The following is a 19,253-nucleotide window of genomic DNA, read 5'->3' on the forward strand; positions in this document are numbered from 1 at the left end:
TACAACAACAAAAATAGAAGAAAATACTGTAACAGTGAGGAAGTGCTAGTAGATCACCTGGAGGGTGAGGAAGTCTGTTCCTGGAGCAACACCGTGAGTTTTAATCTTCGGTGTGGATGTGAATGACTTTCCACAGCCCTCTTTTCTGTTTCTCTGAAAAACCACTTACTCTAACCCTGAGGGCCTCTCCATGCCCTCATGAAAAGCTTAGATGGGAAACCACATATTCTTACTCATCTGGGTGCTCCTGATCTGAGCTGTGGGAGTGAGCAAATGCTGCTTAGTCCTCACTAGACTTTACCCAATGGGCCCAGTGCCAGCGAACTGGAGTTGCATCCCATTCGTGCCTGATCTGCTGCGGTCCCCAGACCCAGTGCCACTTCTGTGTATCCCCTCATCCCACTGCCTGAGCCCCCTGAGGCATCTCAGCATCCTCTGTGACACCATACCCTCTACAGAATCCTGTCTTAAAGATCAACTAGTCCGTATCCACCTAGCTGGGACCCAGCCTGGCACCGGGAGGTGGGTGCTGCAGTGAGTGTGGCTGGCTCCTGACTCATCTGCCCTTGACCTTTTCCTCCCTGTGCTGCTGTTTTTAAGGAGCCCAGTCATCAGCAGCACAATGAGTTCACATCCTGCCTTCGCTGACTGCTGTTGCAGAATTACTCTCATGCAGGCTTCTTCCTCTTCTTCCTCCACCAGCAGCCTGTCATCCCTGTGTCTCGTTTCGGCAGCTGAGGCTGTGCCGCTGCCTCACTTCTGGCTGGCCATGTGCACTCACAGCCAGCAGGATCTATTGTTTCCTGGGCCTGAGATTTTTATTCTCTGTTGCTGGAGGCAGCTGCCAGCTTCTTGTGTCCTTCCCTGAAAATCCCTGGTGCTCATGTTTAAACCTCAGGAGTGTGTGTGTGGGGGTTATTAGGCCCCCCCCTAATTTGACGGTCACACGTGCTCCCAGCCTGCTCCTCTGGGTGATGGGGAGTACGCTGGGGACAAAATCCTGTCATGGGCACAGCTGTACTGAGTCCTTTGTGGCAAAAATCACAGGTTTTGAGGTGGGGATGCAGACACCTTAAATCTAGGCTCTTCGGCCAGTTTAACATTGTGGTGTCGTCTCATGAGGATGCTTGGTGATCTCAGACCATAAAAGCCATGAAAGAGGGGCCTTGGAGACCAAGGGTCTGCTCTGCATATGTTCCTGCAAGGGCCCTGGGCACAAATAAAATGAAGTAACCCTGCTCTGGCACTACACATGCTCTCATCTCCGCATGCAGCAATCCTTCCCTCTCATCTCAGACTCACAACGTGGAAGTGAGCCTGAGCCAGCTCTTGCAGAAGACTTTTTCCCACTCCATCTCTCCGAGGTCTGGGCAGTGTGGGCAGCGTGGCCGTGGGACTGGGCTGGTACCAGCAGAGTAGCTCTCCTGCAACGAGGGGCACTCAGCATTGAAACAGAAGTCTCCTTCAGGATGGGATAGCTTTCCCCATTGCCATCTGCGTGTCTGGTATCCCTGACTGGGCACATGGACCAAAGCAGCACAGGAAGGCCTGCTCTGACGATTCTGCAGTGTAATTAGTTTCTAATGGCACTGATTTTCACACAGCTTTATGGGTAAAAGATGGGCCCAGGTGCAAGATTGAGCTCTATGCTGTTATTTCTAGGTTTTGGCACTCCTTTGGCCTTTCCATTTTCCTGCAGTGCCAATTCAGGGGTAGGAGGGTCAGCATTATTGAAGGGCTCTGGGCACGCAGGGGAGCCGAGCCCTGGGGCTGCGCTGAGACTGTAGACTGGGGCAGAGAGCAGTTTTCATACCACAGAGCACTTTGAATCAGGAGCGACACCTCTCCTGGGAGCAGAGGGCCCTAATCATGCTGTAAGAGTAGAGTTACACCCAGCAGGGTTCTGGCATGAAGCCTGCAGGAAGGAGCCATCCCTGAAGGGTACTAAAGGCCTAATGCTTGCCATTACTCCAGGCTTGGTCCTAAAAGCAAAGGCAGGATGTGACAGCTTGTTATCTGCTAGGCCGTAAACGTCTGTGCTCTCCCTGGGGAGCTCAGAGAAGGAAAAAGCCATCCCCTTCAGCTGCAATGAGCCTGCCCGATGGGACAGCTTCATGGCTGGGCCTTGCGACTGGGGGAATGCCATGGGTGCTGGTGCTCACAGGCTGGGAGGATCGAAGTGAGAGGCCTGGAGGGACCGTTAAGTAACCCTGCCTCCAGTGTGATTCAGTCTTTCTTCTTGGGGTTGGGAGGAACAAGGGGAAAGGGCTACAAGCTGATCCCTGAGACAGCATTGTGTCAGTAAATTCAAAAGGGAGATTCCAGGAAAAAAAGAGGAACTCAATATAAAAAGCCTGATAATTTAAAACAGTGTTATAAGAATCTTTTGACTCAGCAGAGATGCAGTTCAGGAAGCTTGAGGAGCTCTCAAGAAATGATCGTGGTATGCAGAGGGAAGAGAGGAATAGAAATCTCTGGTCCCTGAGGAGATCTGGTGCACTGAGGTCCTGCCCTGTTGGTGACCATGATCCTGGGGACTGTGGCTGCAAGGACAGCAAGCTGGGCAAAGTAAATGCAGGGAAGGTGATGAGTAAAAGGCTGCAGCTGCAAAATCAGTTATTCCTGGGCAGCAGAAGCAGCAAGCAGCCAGTGCAGGAGATGGGAGTGTTTGCACTGCCTCAGTGCTGCTCCTTCAGGGCAGAGAAAAATGAGATGTTAGAGATGGGAGCGTCCAAAAAGGATACTCGAGAGGAAATTTATACGAAGAGCTATTTTTCAGTGGTTCTAGAATGAGTGGTTGAGCTGAGCAGGCCAGAGGAGTTTCAGAGTGAAGCAGTAAATCGTATATCAAAACCCCACAACCACTGAAACCACCTCCAGTCCCGGAGGGGAACAAGTGAATCTAGCGATCGTCCTGGGAATAGCGGAGCAGGCAGCTGCCTCCTGTGTGGGCCGACTGCCTTTGCATAGCCTCGTGGAACATCTGATACCAAAGCAGCGTTGCAATTAGTGACACCTTTTAAAACAGGGCTCCAAAATGCTGCTGTGAACAGGCCCTCCTAAAGACAAAGCCGCCCAAATTCAGAAGGAAAACAATACCCCTAGTCTGGCAGGCATTGGTTGGACAGTAGGACTAATGTCTGTGTGAACGCTGGTGGTTTTTATCTGTCCTGCCTGGCTTGGTAACCTGCTTGAGAAATGTACTGCTTCCAGGTGGGAATCTCATTTCCCACCTGTTTGTATTCACAGCCAGCTTCCAGCCCTGTATCCTCATACCAGCAGTGTCTGCTTGCTAAAATAGCTCTTTTCCACCCTGGTGCTGGCCTATGCGAGGTATTCTCACAGATCAGTCATAGCCCTTTGTTTTCCTAACCCCCGCCCCGCGCTTTTGGCGTTTGACTCCTCTCTTATTGTATCATACCAGGGGCTGGTCACAGCCTTGTGATTTGTGCCATGGGCCTTTCCCTGCCCCAAACACATCCAGCAGACGGCCTCCTGCGCTGGGACGGCTCTTCTTGCAATCCCTGGCCCCCAGCAGCACGCTTGCCCAGTCTGCAGTACTGAATCAAACCCTTCTCCATTACTCCAGTCCTCAAGGTCATTATAATCTTTCTCGGTGATATCCTGGCCTCTTCTGGATTGATGATAGCATCTCATTCTGCCTCATCAGCAAATTTCCTTTACGTTCTCCTGCTTTTTGTGCCAAGATCATTAACGCAAATGTTAAGCAGAATCATTTTTTTGAGGCAGAAACTCAAGGAACTGCACTGGTAGCCCCCCCTCCGTCTAACACTTCCCCTTCCAGCTGAAGCTACGACCGTGCCCCTTTCAGGCGGCTCCTCACCCGCTACACATTACATATGCCAGTCACATCTTTCCCTCCTTAGCTAATAATTTACTGTGTGGCACCATTTCAAATGTCTCGCTGAAGCCCAGACAAGTGAGATCTACTGCATTTCCTTCGTCGCAAATATCTGTGAACTTATAAAAGGAAGCTATGAGGTTAGTGTTGGTCTGCGTCAGGACCAATACTGCGTGATGTACTGCCGATGTGTTGTACCTTGCGCAGTGCCTGAGGATCTGCAGGAGAGGGGTTCAATGGAAGGCAAATGTGTGCAAAATACAAGATTATTCACATTAATCAGGGTTGGGGAAGACTAGGGTTTAACCAAGTTAGTTGACTGAGCAACATGCTAGCTGGTCACTGTTGTCAAATGCACTCAGGAGTCATTTGAAATACTGATTTCTGTATCTGTGGTCAAAAGAACTACAGCTACTTGGGGAAGAAGATAGCCTGTGGTTTTTTTTTTTTGTTGTTATTTGTTTGTTTTTTTGAGTTTATGGCCAGATTTTAAAGATATTTGCATCCTGAGTATCTGGCCCATGTGACTTGGATGTCTTTGTTCTAGTCCTCTTCCATGACGTTCAGGTCCCCTAAATGCCATTGTCTTCAGAAAGTGAGACTTAACATCTTAATTTCTAGAGCTCATCTAAGGTGCTGCGAGTCCAAGGATTAAGCAGGATATTGAAGCGCATGAAGGATGGGACAGAAACTAATTCTCCAAAAGCCTTAATGTTGTTGTAGAAAGCAGCAGGATGATCTCCACGTGCCAAATTCAGCTCTGATCATTTTGACTCAGAGAAGGGGAGAGCCGACAGAAGACGCTGAGCCAGGTGATGAAAGCATTTAGTGACTTGGAGATAGAAGATTGAAAAGAATGGGGCAAATAGATGAAGGGAGCTTAAAAAAAAACATTGAACATTGATTATTTACCCTTTCATGCAGGAGAAGAAAGGGATGTGGTTAAAACCATTTAAAGTGAGAAAAGGTATACTAGAAAGAAATATTTTGACACAAGGCATAATAAACATGAAACTGGCAGAAGGTCTCATAAAGGGCAAACAGTTGAAAACAAAGACGGAAGCAAGTACATGGCTATGAAATAACCCCAGCTATGTAAGTTTAGATAATTTTTTATTTTTAGCCTGTTTTAATAGAAATGGGGCTTATGCAATCTGCTGTCTGGGTGCAGGAGGTAACAATACTTGGCGTCTGCAAACTCAAAACTGAAATCACTTTTTGCAGTCAGACAACTTTTTTTTTTTTTAAAGTGCCAATGAAGCATTCATGTGGGCAGGCGCAGATCTCTGCAGAAGCAGTATCTGAGCCCTGCTGGCTCATCTGAATTGTGCAGAAGAGCTTTAGGTTCGTACCTATGGCAGACTGGAGTCCACGTGCCCTTGCAAAGCCAAAGCTGGCCCTGATGAGAACCAGCCCCAGGGCTTTCCTCTGCCTGAATACAGGGGTGGAGGCAGGGCTCCAGGTGCAACTGTGAGCTGCAGGAGACAAAAAGCAGGATGTGGGGCTGGGGAGGGGGTAAGCACTGTGTGGGGATACAGGGGGAAGCTGTGGGTGCTGCCTGGAGGTAGTGAGGCAGAGAAAATCTTCATGCTGTGGCAAGAAGGTGCCTGTGGGCTGGCGAGCAAGCTTCTGGAGCGTGTTTTGCTGTGCCCAAATCCTGCTATTTACAGAGGGATGTATTTATACTTAGTGAAGCAAAGTTCTTTCTTATGTAAATGCTCGCTCCTTGCATGTAGAACTTATTTATTTATTTTTAATGTGAATCTATTTTGCCTTAAGGCACAAGGGATACTTGAGCCTCCCAAGTCTTATCTTGGAGTCAATATGGGGAAGAGGGTGCAAGAAGCTGAGGCCGCAACCCCCCTTGGGGTGAGATGTGTTCCCTAGGATGGTCTCCAAGCCTCCTGGCTGGGGAGCCGAGGGTAAGCCCTGGGGTTTGGTGGGGCTGTGCTGGATGGGTGGTGTGAGGCACACCTGCCTGCAGGGTGATGTTACCCTCTTTTTGTTGGGCTATGCTCATCCCCTTGTGTTTTTCTCTAATGCATGCACACGGCTGTGCTGCAGCCTCCTGCCTGGGGAGAGGTTTTTGCTCCTTTTGTTTTCTCTCTCTTTTAGCTATTGTAGAAGTCACTCAAAGGGTGGGAGAACAGATATAACTTTGATCTAGGACAGTAGAAAAATCCTTGTTGTAGGTCTTCGTGCAGGCTGTGGCCCAGGATCCTCTGAGAGTGAAGGGGCATTCAGGGCTTTGCATCAAAAAAGTTATCAGTGGGGATTGGTTTGGGAATGTAGCTTTGCTGAACTACCCCCATAAAACAATAAATACAAGAGTCAGCGATACCTCGCTGCAGAGAGAGACTGTTTGGCTGATCTGTATTTTCCTTGTGCTCTCCAGCCACGGGACCTCTTTGCATAATTTTTATCAATGACAAGCGTCGCTTCCCAGACGGATGTTGCATAATGCCACGCGCTATTCTCTCTGCACTTGCATGGTATCGTGGTGTTGGCAGTTCCTTCCACTTTTTTTCTTCCTGTGGTTTCCTTGCTCTCTGCATTTCCCTCTGTCTCATGCTGGAGCATGGTGGAGGTGGAGGGGCTGCTCTTCTCCACTTGTTGCTGTGCGTCTGGCAGCCTTTCCTGAAAGAGGTGCAAAGGGCATCCCTCTGCCCTGCCTCGTGGTTGGAAATGCAGCCTGCTTCTGCCAGCTAGCAGGCATTTGTCCTCCGGGGAAGCTATGCAGAGCTGGGGAGGGTTTCCTAAAGCTGGCTGTTGGCTAAGGTCCTTGTCTCCTCTTTCTGTAGAGAGCTTGGGGACCAGAAGTAATGCGATCCTCTTTAAAATGGCCGAGACCATCCCTCATCCTCTATTTCAGTTTAAATGAATCCTGTGACACTGTCAGCCTTCTCCGTCTAACCAGGGGACCTTCTTGCTGCTCTCTTCTCTTCTTACCACTTTCTGAAATGTGCGGCCCTAAGAGGCAAGCTGCTCCCAGTTGTGGCCACCGCAGTGCTGAGCGAATTTGGAGATGAGCTCTGGCTGTGCCCTGTCCCTGCTGTGCTGAGGAAGCAGCCAGAGGCAGCTCTCTGCATGTCCTCATGCCTCCTCTTGTCCCTCCACCTCGCCAGCTGCCTGCCCTCCGTAATGACAGTCCCTCTGCTCTTAGCTGCATTCACAGCCCCTGGGGAGATGTTTTTAGATATTAATTCCCTCATTTTCTTATGAGACACATGCAGGGCTGTGCTGGAAACAACTGATAATGGAAGGCTAGTGTTATGTTGGCTCATCACTGGCTTTCTGCTACCTCTCCTGCTCCACGTGAGTTTGTTAATTGCCAGTGGTTCAGGAGAGGAAGTGCTGGAGCCTATTGGTTTAACAACACCTGCCTTCTCTACCTCTTCCTTAGCCATTTGTTCTTTTTTCTATTCTCAACTGCATGCCTAACCTCTGGCACTAAATTCTAATTGTGTTGAGTACCTGGCCCCAACCTCTTCTTTTGTTAACGTGAAGATGAGCCAAAAAGACTGCAATTTTGGCTATGTGTTCACCTTCCTAACTAATAGGCTTTTTTCTTTTTGTTCTTCAAATTGTTGTTCATAAAGCTGGGTCTTCTGGGCTGCCATGTTCCTTGCAGGAATTCTGAAAGCTTCACTGACAAGAAGGCAAATTGTTTTCTTTCCTCACCCTGGCTTTTGAATTTCTCCTGTTTCTTTCCCAGATTAGAAAGTGGTCTGATTACAGATGACTTCTACCACAGGAGAATTAAAACCAGAAGTCATTTCTTCACTCTCCCCTTAAATCAGTTCCTTATATTCAATTCCTTAAACATGCTTGAACACAAACTATCTATTTTCGCTGAGCTGCAATTTTGTGCAATTCATTGAAATATCCTCAATTCCAGTTAGAATAGGAACTACTTCATTACCGTCCAGTAAGAAGTTCCATCCGGCCCTTGTCTAAATGGAGAACTGAAAGCCCAGCCAATCATTTCTGCAGTAAAGAGGAAACATTTTCACCATTTCCATCAAAAATAATCTTTGCTATTGTGAGATCTTTCTGTGATTTCTAACAGATACCTGGCTTTAGCAGTAACCATACAAAAGCCTATGCACAGAGGTGATTGTGCTTCTACTTTTTATTGCGTTTGTCTCAGTTTCTCTGAATTTCTATGCTGTGGGATGCTCCTTACCACTATCCTTACCATTGCTACTCCTGCTTGTCCCTTGCCAAGCAGTAAGCATCAGGCTCCTGGTGCGGTGAAAGGCCAGGTCTACGTGGGGCTTGCATGCAATATGGTGATCTTTGGCATGTAACATGGTGGTCTTACTAAAAGAAACGATCGTGGTCTCCTCTCCTCATCTGGCACCTCCTGTTCAACCAGTGCTGGCCCTGAGGGATGTGCCCTTTGGGCAGGGAAAGGCTCCGTGGGGAGCGAGGGGCAGGAGGTGGAGGCTGAGGGTTGTATGGCGGCCTGCTGGGGAATGCGTGGGGTACTGCGGGCAAGGCTGGAAAAAAGAGGAGGGGAGGAAAAAAAAAAAAGGAGGAAATTGCAGGTTTTGTAGTTCCTTTTGGGTGTTCGGCTATGGAGGTGTTGGGAATTACTCTTGGAGATTGCAGATGTTGCCACTTTTCAGTCATACCACAACGGCCTTGAGGTTTCATCTGCGAGGCTGCGATGAGCTGGCATCAGTGGGTGCAGGCGGAGCCTCTCCTTCTTCCAGCTCCTGCTCTGTGTCTCCTCCCTGAGGCCGGTGTATTTGCTTTTTTGGGGCTAAACCAGTACAGAGAGCCTAACTGGGATGAAATCGTCCATTTTGTGAAGAAGTGGGCAAGACGGAACTGCAGCACCTTGGTCTCAAGAGGCTGCAGACCACAGCCCAAACAGAAACCCGTGGCTGGAGAGGTGCACGTCCCCTGTTTGTCCCAGGCACAGGGAGAGTGACAGGCCGAGCTGCGGCCTGAGAACACTATTGTGGTCCTGGAGCAGGCTGACAGAGCCCAGGCCCTACAGGCCGCCTGGTTCTCCATATCTCTGCAAGCTTCCAGCATGAGAATGCAGTTTGTGACAGGAAAAGGGACAAATGTGAGACTCCCTGTGACTTCCAGGTCAACCCAACCTCGTATCTGTGTTATCTTTCCTTTCCTAGATGTCCGACAAAGAGCCTCTGTTATCAGTGGAGGTGAATGTACGTGTGATACGCCTTTTTGGAGCTAGCTCTGTAGCCCCGCTGTGACCTGTGGAGCAGGTTGAAAAGTGCTGCTTGTGGCAAAACTGTGGATAAGTTTGGATTTTCCATCTGGCAGTATTTTCCTACCAGCAGTAGTGGTGCTGGCTGGATTTGTGTGTGCCATGGCATCTGGGCTGGGTTCAGTGACCTTCAGCAGAGCAGCTCTGCTGCCCCTGGACACAGTGGTGCTGTTGGGGCGGTGGCAAAGCAAATCCCTGACTGGAGTGTGCTGGTAGCATGCTTGGGATTCCCATCAGAGCTCCAGATGTGGAGCCCTGTGTCCCAGCCTGGCTCTCGTCATGGGGCTTTGGGCTCCATTTCATCCCCAGCGAGCACCAAAATGGAATCCGAAAGCAGTGGTCCTGTGGCTGGAGGTTCCCCTTTTGTGGCTTCCTCGCCTTCTCCAGCTCAGCAAAAATCGGGTATCCTGACATAATTTCCTTGGTATGATGCACTCATCTTTTTTCCTTGAAACCATGTACCCGCCCAGCGACCAGAGGATAAAAGACGGCAGTGGCAGCAGGGACCAAGCATCGTGCAGAGGAGATCCCTGCAGCCACCCCAGCTCCAGCCCTGCTTGCATCCGCTTGGTCCCCGCAGCACCATGAAGGTCTCCGCAGCTGTCCTGGCCGCTCTCCTCCTCCTGGCCCTCTGCTCCCCAGCTGTGGCCCATCTTGGTAAGTCTGGGTGTCACTGTGTCCCCCTGGGGCTGGGTGCCCCATCCCTGTAAGGGAGCTTCTGGGGCAGGCGGAGAGCCCCGTCCCCCTCCCCATAGATGGGACCCTCGTGGTGGGGTGCGGGTGATTGCCACCAGTGCTGGGGCTCAGCCTCAGGGATGGCATCTCCAGGGGTCTGTCCTTGGGGGATGCGACACGAGGGGGGGACAGGTGATGGCAAGTCCCCGGGTGGAGCAGTTGCTGTAGTGTGGGGTCTCACTGAGCTCTGTTTCTCTGCCCCCACAGATGGCGTCCCCACCACCTGCTGCTTCACCTACCAGCACCGCCCTGTCCCGCGTGGCCTCATCGCCTCCGCCTACATCACCAGCAGCAGCTGCAGCCAGCCAGGGGTGATGTGAGTACCCTCCATTCCTGGGGTTTGGGGTGCAATGTCCAGGGCAGAGCCCTGTGCATTGCCGGGAGGGGGGACAGGGGACGGGAACATGGCTGGGGACATGCGGGGCGCTGCTGGCAGGACCCAGCTCCAGCCCCCTGCTGCCCCGTCCCGGCACCCAACGCTGGTTTTCTCCCTGCAGCCTGGTCACCAAGAAAGGGAGGGAGATATGCGTGGACCCCCAGGCCCCCTGGGTGAAGGCACACCTGGAGCACTTCCAGAAGAAGAAAAACTGACCCTTCCCTGCTGCCACCGCCCCCTGGTGGGCTTAGCCCCCAGCGCCAACATGCAACAGAGTACTTGAACTGTGTCTTTCTTCAATGGGAAATTTATTCTATTTAACTTATTTAAGTTAAATTAATTGAATTAAATGTATATTTTTTTGCTATAAAAAGGGAAAATACAAAAATAATTTAAAATATATCACTATGCCTTTCAATAAGGAGCCTGTATTTCTGATGTCTAATTAAAGTGTTTCGACTGTAAAACCCCTTTGTTTGTCTCCGAACTCCCTCCCAAGGCACTTCGCCCTCCCCTGGCTGGGCTCAGCTTCTGCAGAGCAACCCCTGACCTCAGCACATTCCCACTGGGTGATGTTGGAATTGTGTCTTGGGGTCCCGACACCAGTTCCTCTACGGGGAAACAGCCCCAGCAGTACCAGCAGTACAGACAGGAGGGTTGGAGCCACTGCGGCTGCTCTGCCCTGCAGTGCTCAGGCACATCAGCAAACTCACCTGTGACGTTTCACCGTTTTATTAGGGACATCCTCCAGGGTTGTTGGGCAGTGGCTGGGAGGTGGCCGAGGGGCTTTCTGTGGGCTGGGAGAGCAGCTGGGTGCCGGGGTGTCCTTGCAGCATCCCAGCCTCGTGTTCCAGACCTGAACTCCCAGGAGCCGGGGTGCTGCACGAGGGTCCCTGCGCCGGGGCTGTGGGGTCTGGGTTGGCTGCTCCAGATGATACCGAGGGGGCTGAAAGGGGCAGAGAGATGAGCACAAGCTCCATCCATCACACCCCTGTGCCCATCTCCTGGTCCCATGTCTGGGACATCTCTCCAGGGCAGGTGGCCATGGTGGCCACCCTGTCCCCCAGCTGCAGCTCTCACTGGTGCACGTGTTGGCGCAGTCGCTGCACTCCCAGGAGCTGGTGTCCTCCCTGATGTCGGAGCAGCGCTGATGGGTCCCGCAGGAGCCACAGGAGCTGCAGAGCAGCAACCTCCAGGGCCTGGGGGAACGATGGGACCATGGGATATCCCATGGTCACCAAGGGTCCCAGGTCTGTGGGGTGCCAGCCCTGGTGGGTTCCATCCTGCTCACACCCCAGCAGCCGGGGTTGAGCTGCCAGCATGCACCTTGTGCTGTGCTGAGCTCGGCACCCTGGGGAACCTCCGTCCCAGCCTGAAGGAGGAGACAAAAGCATTATGTCCTCGCTGGGGTGACGGGGCCTCCACCACTCACCCCGTGTCCTCTGACTGCTCCCGTCCCACTGGGCACAGGCACTGGCTGGCGTCGCAGGAGCTGTGCCGCTGGTGATGATCCTCGAAAGCCCTGTCCTCCTCCCAGGCAGCGTCCCTGCAGGAGCCGGGGACAGCTCAGTCCTGAGGGGATGAGGGGGACCCTGGGGAGGCAGGAGGGCACTGGCCAGGGCGCCTCGTGGAGCGAGGCAGAGGCAGGGGGAGGGATGCTGACCTGTCGGGGATTTTGATGCCCAGGCGAAACATCTCCTCCTGGAAGGTCTGCATGTCCTGGCAGAGCGGGCAGCGGAAATGGTGCAGGGCCGCGCTCAGCGCCTGGCCCTGGGGCAGGGGTGGCATCATTGGGGGGGGGTCCCATGTAGCCCCCCCACAGGTTTGGGTGATGCTGGGGGGCGATGTCACCCACCTGAATGCAGCGGCGGTGGAACCAGGCACTGGTGCAGGCGGGACAGACCAGGGTGTCGTAGCAGGGCCGCCTCGCCACCGCCTCCAGGCAGATGACACACAGGCTGGGGCCCTGCTGCAGCGCTCGCAGCCGCTGTGCTGGCCGGTGCTGCCAGCAAAAGGACCTGGGGGACAGGGCTGGCAGCTCAGCTCCCTGCTTCATCCCTCCTCCAGCCCCGTGGGGCACCCACACTCACTTGAACTCCCCGAAAAACTGGGAGACGCAGCCCCGCTCGATGCCGCAGGGGAAGTGGAAGATTCGGGGACATCTCCGGGCCTTGCAGGTGACCGAGGCACCCCGCCGCCGGCAGATGCAGCACGTCTGGGGACAGCAGGAGGGTGGCTGCCATCAGCGCAGTGCTCCCGGGGAGCTCAGTAAGCCCATGCCCCGCAGAGCCCACTGACATTTTGGTGGGCCACCTGGCTGGGGACACCACACCACTGATAAAGCCTTAACCCTTCTCAAAGTGCTCATTTTTTGAAGGAATGAGACTTTTTGGACAAACAAGGCTCTGGTGGGCTGTTTGCAGCTGGCTGCTGGAGCATCCCAGCCAAGGGGCATGGGGACCGAGGTGGGGACACGTCCCCCTGGCCTCACCTTCTGTGCCACCCGCTGCAGCTCCTGGTGGATGTCGGGGAGGAGGAAGCCAAAGAAACCCTCTCCATCAGCCCCTTGCTGGCTCAGCCCGCTGGCGTGGTACTGCAAGAGGGAGCCGGGGGTGTGTGCAGGGTGGGCAGCTGCTAGCACGGGGTCGGGGGCCCGGGGCTGAGCCCCCTGAGGGCTCACCAGGCAGTTCTCGTGGATGCGGAGCCCGTCCTGCTGGCACGTCTGCCCGAAGACCTCGGGGTCGCCATCTGCCCGCCGGCACAGCCTGCACACTGCCGTGGGGACGGTGTCATCGTCACCCCCAGCGCCGTGCGGGGTGACAGTGGCATGTTGGGGCGGGCTGGGAGAGAGGCACATCCCCTATGGGGATGCTCTGCGCTCACCTTCCTCCTCGGGAACATGCCGCTTCCTTTTCGGGGGGGACGGCACCTGGGGGGACCCTGCCAGCACCCTGAGCGGGGCTGTGGGACTGAAGGGGCCGGCTGGGGGGGGTTGTGGCACCCTGCGGCGCCGGGGCCTCAGCTCCATCACCGCATGGGGCTGTGGGGAAGTCGGTAGGGTCAGCAACCGTCCCCTTCCTTGTCCCCCCTGTTTTTGGGACAAGACGGGGAGCCGAGCTGGTGGCAAGTGCCCTGCACTGGGGGGGGTGGGGTGACGGGTGTGTGACATGGCCCCATGCATTGTGATGGAGCAGTGAGGAACCACAGAGGAGGTGACGTGGTGGTGATGTCAGGATGAGCGGAGCCACGACAAGCCTCCAGCGTGCTGGGGGGGCTCTGAGGGACAGGGACCCCATGTCGGGATGCCAGCATCACCCCACAGGGCCCAGCTCCAACCCTGGGGGTATAGCAGGGAGAGGAGAGCCAAACAAAGGGTTTGGCAGGCCAAGCACTTTATTTAGGCGTCAGAGCCCCTGACTCTTGACAAGCAGTTTGATGTCTTCTCTGTCATCTTTGTATTTTGACTTTGTTAGCAGCGGTGAGGGCAGCGGCAGCAGGGAAGGGTCAGTTTTACTTCCAGAAGTGCTCCAGGTGTGCCTGCACCCAGCGGGCCTGGGGGTTTGCACATATCTCCCTCCCCGTCTTGGTGACCAGGCTGCAGGGAGAAAACCAGCGTTGGGTGCCGGGACGGGGAGCAGGGGGCCGGAGCTGGGTCCTGCCAGCAGCGCCCCGCATGTCCCCAGCCATGTTCCCGTCCCCTGTCCCCCCTCCCGGCAATGCACAGGGCTCTACCCTGGACATTGCACCCCAAACCCCAGGAATGGAGGGTACTCACATCACCCCTGGCTGGCTGCAGCTGCTGCTGGTGATGTAGGCGGAGGCAATGAGGCCACGCGGGACAGGGCGGTGCTGGTAGGTGAAGCAGCAGGTGGTGGGGACGCCATCTGTGGGGGCAAAGAAACAGAGCTCAGTGAGACCCCACACTACAGCAACTGCTCCACCCGGGGACTTGCCATCACCTGTCCCCCCCTCGTGTCGCATCCCCCAAGGACCGACCCCTGGAGATGCCATCCCTGAGGCTGAGCCCCAGCACTGGTGGCAATCACCCGCACCCCACCACGAGGGTCCCATCCATGGGGAGGGGGACGGGGCTCTCCGCCTGCCCCTTACAGGGACAGGGCACCCAGCCCCACGGGGACACAGTGACACCCAGACTCACCAAGCTGAGCCTTAGCTGTCGAGGCCTCAGCTGGGGAGCAGAGGGCCAGGAGGAGCAGAGCGGCCAGGGCGGCTGCGGAGACCTTCATGGTGCTGCGGGGGCCGAGCGGACGGCGAGCAGGGCTGGAGGTGGCTGCGGGGCTCTCCACTGCACGATGCTCGGCCCCTGCTGCCGTCTTTTATCCTCCGGCCGCTGGACAGGCGTGGAAATTGATGGGTGCATCGTTCCTAGGAAGTTATGTCAGGATACCCGATTTTTGCTGAGCTGGAGAAGGAGAGGAAGCCACAAAAGGGGAACCTCCAGCCACAGGACCACTGCTTTCGGATTCCATTTTGGTGCTCGCTGGGGATGAAATGGAACCCAAAGCCCCATGACGAGAGCCAGGCTGGGACACAGGGCTCCATGGATGGAGCCCTGATGGGAATCGGGTGGATCAAGGCTGCTCCATCCTCCCTGTGCTCAACCTGCTCTAAAGCATCCGTGGTTTCCATCACTTGGAGCGTAAGGACTTTGGTGACATCAGTGCCCACCACCTCACGGTCCCATTTCCTTCGTCCTTGCAGCAGGCTGCTGACCGTCCGATGTCCCCATAGCCACCTTTATGCGGCGGAGGGGCTCTGGTGGGAAGGGAAGGATTGTCCCCGCCTGATGCTGGCTTCTCCGAGGCTCCAGCGGGACCGGGGCCACCCCGGGGTGCCCATCTGCAGGGGCCCAGCTGGGGCTAAGGGACAGTGCCAAGCCCCCAGGCCCCCTCCTTCTGCAGCCACCAGCGTTTAACTCCCGGTTCCTCTCTGCGGAAAGCAACAGCCCCCCCCCAAATCCTCAAAATCCAACATTTCTCCTGTGTCTGCCTAAATTAACATCCCACGGGGCATCCTCACCATCCTTAAACCCACAGTGGGGCAGAGGCTGCTCAATGTAGGGGGGCTATGGGGCCAGCCTTTGTCTCCACCTTCACCCCCCTGGTTTCACGGCCCCACCGACACCTTCTGGGCTGTTCCCCGGTCCCTGTGGGGATGCCAACCCCTCCCAACCCCTCTCTCCTCGAGCAGGATTTAAGTCTCACTCCAGGTCAGGACATGGCTCTTTATTAAGGCCACCAAGGGCTGTACACGGGTGCGGAGAGGAACAGAGGGGGGACGAAGGGGGGCAGGGGCTGGGGCTGGCCCCATAGGTTAACAAAGCGCCATGGGCACGGGCAGGTAGCGGCGAGGCACAAATAAATAGGGCGCGTGGCGGCGGCGGCTTCACACCGAGGCATTGCTCAGCTTCTGTCTCTGCAGGTACTGCTGGAACCAGGGCTCCGTGGGGTCCACGCAGAACTTCCTTCCCTTCAGCAGCTCCACTCTGGGGGCAGAGGGGTGGTGTTAGATGGGGTGACCCCCCCTCCAGCCCCAGCACCCCCCTGAAACTGCTGACTTCGGGCAATCTTAAATTTCTTTTAAACCCCGGCTTCCTTCCCATTTTTATTGGTGAAACAGGGGGTTGGGGTTGCAGGGACATTCGGAACAAAGCAGTGTGGGGGGGCACATCTCACACAGCACCCGGGGGGGGGAGGATTACTCATTTTGGGGTATCCCTGATGGCAGGTGAAGCCTCAGGGAGAGTGGGCGAGCGAGGGTGAGGAGCGTGGTGGGGAGAAAGGCTGGGGGAGGGAGACTGGGGGAGGAAGACTGGGGGACCTGGGCACTCACATCACGGCTCTGTGGGAGCAGCGTGGGGACGTCTCCTGGTAGCTCCGGATGAACGAGGCAGGGATTTCCTTCTCGATGAACATCTTCTTGTAGCAACATTTGGTGTAGGAGCTGCGGACTGAGAGCAGGCAGGGCTTGGTGCTGTCCCCAGGGGTGTCACGGCTCCCCAGGCACCTTCCTGCTCCCCCTGCTCTGAGGGTTCCTGGCGTGTCCCCGGCTCTGTGGCTTTGCCCCAGGGATGGACTCCCCCCTGTTTCTGCCCATCAGGAAAGCCCTAGGAACAAACCCCTTCCCTTGGGGCATGGCCAGACCCCTCGGCACCTGCTGAAGCTTTGCCTGAGCCTATTTTGGCTCCATTTAACAGGAACGGGACACCTCCAGCACCCCAACTCCCCAACAGGAGCAGGGGCCGAAGCTGTGCCCCCGACCCCAAATAGCTCCGTGTCGGTACTTACAGGACATGCCCCAGCTTTCAGTCCAGACAGCAGCGAGCAGCAGGGCGACCAGGGTCAGGGAGAAAAGCTTCATGTCCAACCTGGCTTTGTCAGCTCCAGCGACCCGTAGTTCTTGCTTGTTTCGGGGCTACGGTGAGCTACCTGCCTCTCCTGCCTACACCTCGGTGTTATAAAGCCCCCGGGCAGCATTTCCATGACACCCCCGGACTCTCCCCGGTGGAAGAACCGCTCGTCGGTGTTCATAAAGGGCAAGTGGTGAATGGAAATTCCTCCCTCTGGCCGGTGCTGCTCCATCCCCTCCTCTCACCCAGCCTACGGCCCGGGAGGACGGCTGGAAATTCTGGTGAGGAGCCACAGCTCTGCGCCGCCGGTGATGCGCAGGGGCCAGCAATCTATTTTGGGTTCGGCTGCTGCCACCGCGACAAACCACACAGGATGATGCTCGCGCTCAGTGAAGCCCTGGGAGAGCTTCTTTTCAAAAGCCCTCCCAGCTGCGATGCTGCTCTTGCGGTTCTTCACGGGGGCGAGTGGCTCCCGCCGACCCACTCGAGACCCCATGGCCGAGTGCTGGCTGCCCACAGCGGTGGCCGTGCTACCCGTGGTGCCACCCGTGGTGGTGGCTGTGCCCATTGCATCTCCTCGTGGCAGCCCTGGTGTGCAGGCTGGCACCGGGGCCGGATCCTGCACCCCCGAGGGGCAGCTCTGGTTGAATTTTGGTTGGGGTCTCCGTGGGGACAGCTGGTGGAGGAGCACGGGGAGCCCCCTCCTTGCAGGTTGGCAGCGACCCAGTGCTGTGCCCGCCTCTCGCCCCTTTTGCTGTGGCTTCCCCAAAGCCCACGTGGACACTTCTTGACCCCGTGCACCCCCTGGATCCCTCTCCCCCCTTCTCCCACCCCCAGGACACATCAGGAATGGCCAGGACTTCATCTCTTCCCAGTGCTTTAGCGAGTCCAACGCTCACAGATGTTCTTTCACACACAGAGAAAGCCAAGAGGAGGACCTTGCCTGCTCCCCAGACACTTGCACAGCCAGTTGTTTGCATGCATAAAGTTCCCTTTAATTCCATCACCGTGCCGTACAAAAAATAAGGATGAAGCTATTCCCTCTTAACCCCTATGCTGCAGGAAGCCTGGTGAGTGCCGTGCCACCGACACGCCGGTGCTGCCACCCGCAAAGCAGTTGTCCCCGGCCTGAGACCCCGTCCTGCCTTGGTCCCAGGGTGGGGGACAGCGAGAGATACAGGAGGTACGGAGCTGCCTGCGTGCAGAGCTCCAGGGTTTGGATGTCCCAGTGGGACTCTGGATCCGGGGATGGAAAAAACCCGAAGAGGTGATTGCTGGTCAGCCTGGAGCTGGGCATGGGGCTGCGATGGGAAGGACAGCCTCGATGTGCCACGTTGCCCCTCGTGTCCCCATGGCCACCTCTGCGACGGGGTCACCCTGGAGGGCCCCGCGGGGTTCCCACAGCCACGCTAGCTGGGGATGGAGAAGGAGCTGACAGGGAAGCTCTGCTGGTACCTCTTCACCCAGGCCTTGCCCGCCTGGGCGCAGATCTCCTTGCCGCTCTTCACCTTGAAGCTGGGCAGAGAGAAGCAGAGGGCTTAGTGGGGATGCACTACGGGGCTGCAGGGCTCAGTTTTGGGGGGGCTCGGAGATGCCTCATGCCCCATCCCACACCTGGGCAGCGGAGGAGCAAGTCTGGCCACCAAAAGGAAAGAAGCAGCAATGCCTGCGTCCCTCGGTGCCACCCGAGGGGCAGGGGGTACTCACATCACCGCCTGGTGTGGGCACTCGGGGCTGGTGGCGTAGCAGGAGACGACGTTGTCCCTCTTGATTCGTCTCGTCTGGAAGTTGAAGCAGCACTTGTCGGGCATGGCCGGGGCTCCTGGGGGGACAGCGAGAGCTCAGCTCAGCCTGGAGGCCCCCATCTCCCTTCCAACCCCCCCGCATGAAGCAAACCCACCCCCATGCACCCCCTCCCTCTTCCCTGGGGTCCCCGTGCTGTCCCCGTCCCCAGTCCCGCGGGTGGCCGCGCTCACTCTGGGCCAGGCTCTGGCAGCACAGTGCGACGAGGAGGAGGAGGACGCAGAAGGCCCCGGCTGCCTTGGCCATGGTGGGCTGCAGGAGGGCTGCAGGCTGCTTCGTGCTCCCTCCTGCTTGGGATGGGGCTGCTTTTATGGGGCTGCTTCCAATGGGGCCAGCGGTTGCGTAGACAGGGGGAGGACCTGGTCCCTGGCCATGTCCCAAAGCACAGAGGGTGGGCGATATCCTTCCTCTCCCAGAACAGCCCAAGGAGGAAAAACTGCTCCTAGAACCCAATGGGGTTGGGATTTTCCAAGCTGCTGCCTCTGGCATTGGGGCTAACGGGTGGGTTGCTGCCCGAATTTGGCTCTGCACCCCAATTCCCAGGCGGGTTGCAGGACATGTAGGGCAGGACGGTGTCTAGGAGCTCTGCAGGGTGCTGGCAGCTGGATCTGCTCCCCGCAGCCGTCACAGCTGGGAGCAGCAGCCCCACGTCCATGGGAGCAGAGCAGAGGTCTGCGTCCCATCACTGCGCATCCCAGCATGGGGGCCGATGGCCAACCCCCGTGCCAGAATCCCGGAAAGCCGTAGGGAAACAGCCTCTGTCCAGCTGCAGAAGGAACATACGTGGCTCCTGCTGTTTTTTTTGGGGTGTTCTTGGCTGTGACAAGCTGGGAAACAGCAGAGGACAGACTGGGGCCTCCCT

The 19,253-nt window shown here is 56.0% G+C and overlaps 5 protein-coding genes across 5 annotated transcripts; 1 reads left to right on the top strand and 4 right to left on the bottom strand.

Annotated features, from left to right (window-relative positions):
• The first annotated feature begins 5,721 nt into the window (after nt 1-5,721).
• On the top strand, nt 5,722-10,685 carry LOC308180982 (C-C motif chemokine 3-like). The gene is made up of 4 exons (XM_080563470.1): nt 5,722-5,784; nt 9,578-9,764; nt 10,050-10,158; nt 10,340-10,685. The coding sequence occupies exons 1-4, from the start codon at nt 5,737-5,739 to the stop codon at nt 10,431-10,433; spliced, it is 438 nt and encodes a 145-aa protein (XP_080419596.1). The 5' UTR covers nt 5,722-5,736; the 3' UTR covers nt 10,434-10,685.
• Nucleotides 10,686-10,817: 132 nt separating this feature from the next.
• LOC308180985 (PHD finger protein 7-like) lies at nt 10,818-13,465 on the bottom strand. Its single transcript, XM_080563473.1, is given in 7 exon segments — nt 10,818-11,417; nt 11,651-11,764; nt 11,882-11,988; nt 12,074-12,236; nt 12,309-12,433; nt 12,710-13,078; nt 13,082-13,465. Coding segments are annotated over 7 exon segments (1,686 nt in total). The 5' UTR covers nt 13,400-13,465; the 3' UTR covers nt 10,818-10,927.
• A 128-nt stretch (nt 13,466-13,593) lies between these two features.
• On the bottom strand, nt 13,594-14,582 carry LOC308180984 (C-C motif chemokine 5-like). The gene is made up of 3 exons (XM_080563472.1): nt 14,378-14,582; nt 13,994-14,102; nt 13,594-13,813 (listed from the first exon to the last, which is right to left on the bottom strand). The coding sequence occupies exons 1-3, from the start codon at nt 14,463-14,465 to the stop codon at nt 13,729-13,731; spliced, it is 282 nt and encodes a 93-aa protein (XP_080419598.1). The 5' UTR covers nt 14,466-14,582; the 3' UTR covers nt 13,594-13,728.
• Nucleotides 14,583-15,449: 867 nt separating this feature from the next.
• LOC308180983 (C-C motif chemokine 4 homolog) lies at nt 15,450-17,428 on the bottom strand. Its single transcript, XM_080563471.1, has 3 exons — nt 16,527-17,428; nt 16,072-16,189; nt 15,450-15,724 (listed from the first exon to the last, which is right to left on the bottom strand). The coding sequence occupies exons 1-3, from the start codon at nt 16,597-16,599 to the stop codon at nt 15,625-15,627; spliced, it is 291 nt and encodes a 96-aa protein (XP_080419597.1). The 5' UTR covers nt 16,600-17,428; the 3' UTR covers nt 15,450-15,624.
• Nucleotides 17,429-17,561: 133 nt separating this feature from the next.
• Nucleotides 17,562-18,847, bottom strand: LOC308180981 (C-C motif chemokine 3-like). The gene is made up of 3 exons (XM_080563469.1): nt 18,565-18,847; nt 18,296-18,410; nt 17,562-18,103 (listed from the first exon to the last, which is right to left on the bottom strand). The coding sequence occupies exons 1-3, from the start codon at nt 18,635-18,637 to the stop codon at nt 17,998-18,000; spliced, it is 294 nt and encodes a 97-aa protein (XP_080419595.1). The 5' UTR covers nt 18,638-18,847; the 3' UTR covers nt 17,562-17,997.
• Between the last annotated feature and the right edge of the window lie 406 nt (nt 18,848-19,253).

The sequence above is a fragment of the Anser brachyrhynchus genome, assembly GCF_964034855.1.
Source record: "Anser brachyrhynchus genome assembly, chromosome: 20".
In the NCBI taxonomy this organism is placed as follows: Eukaryota; Metazoa; Chordata; class Aves; order Anseriformes; family Anatidae; genus Anser; species Anser brachyrhynchus.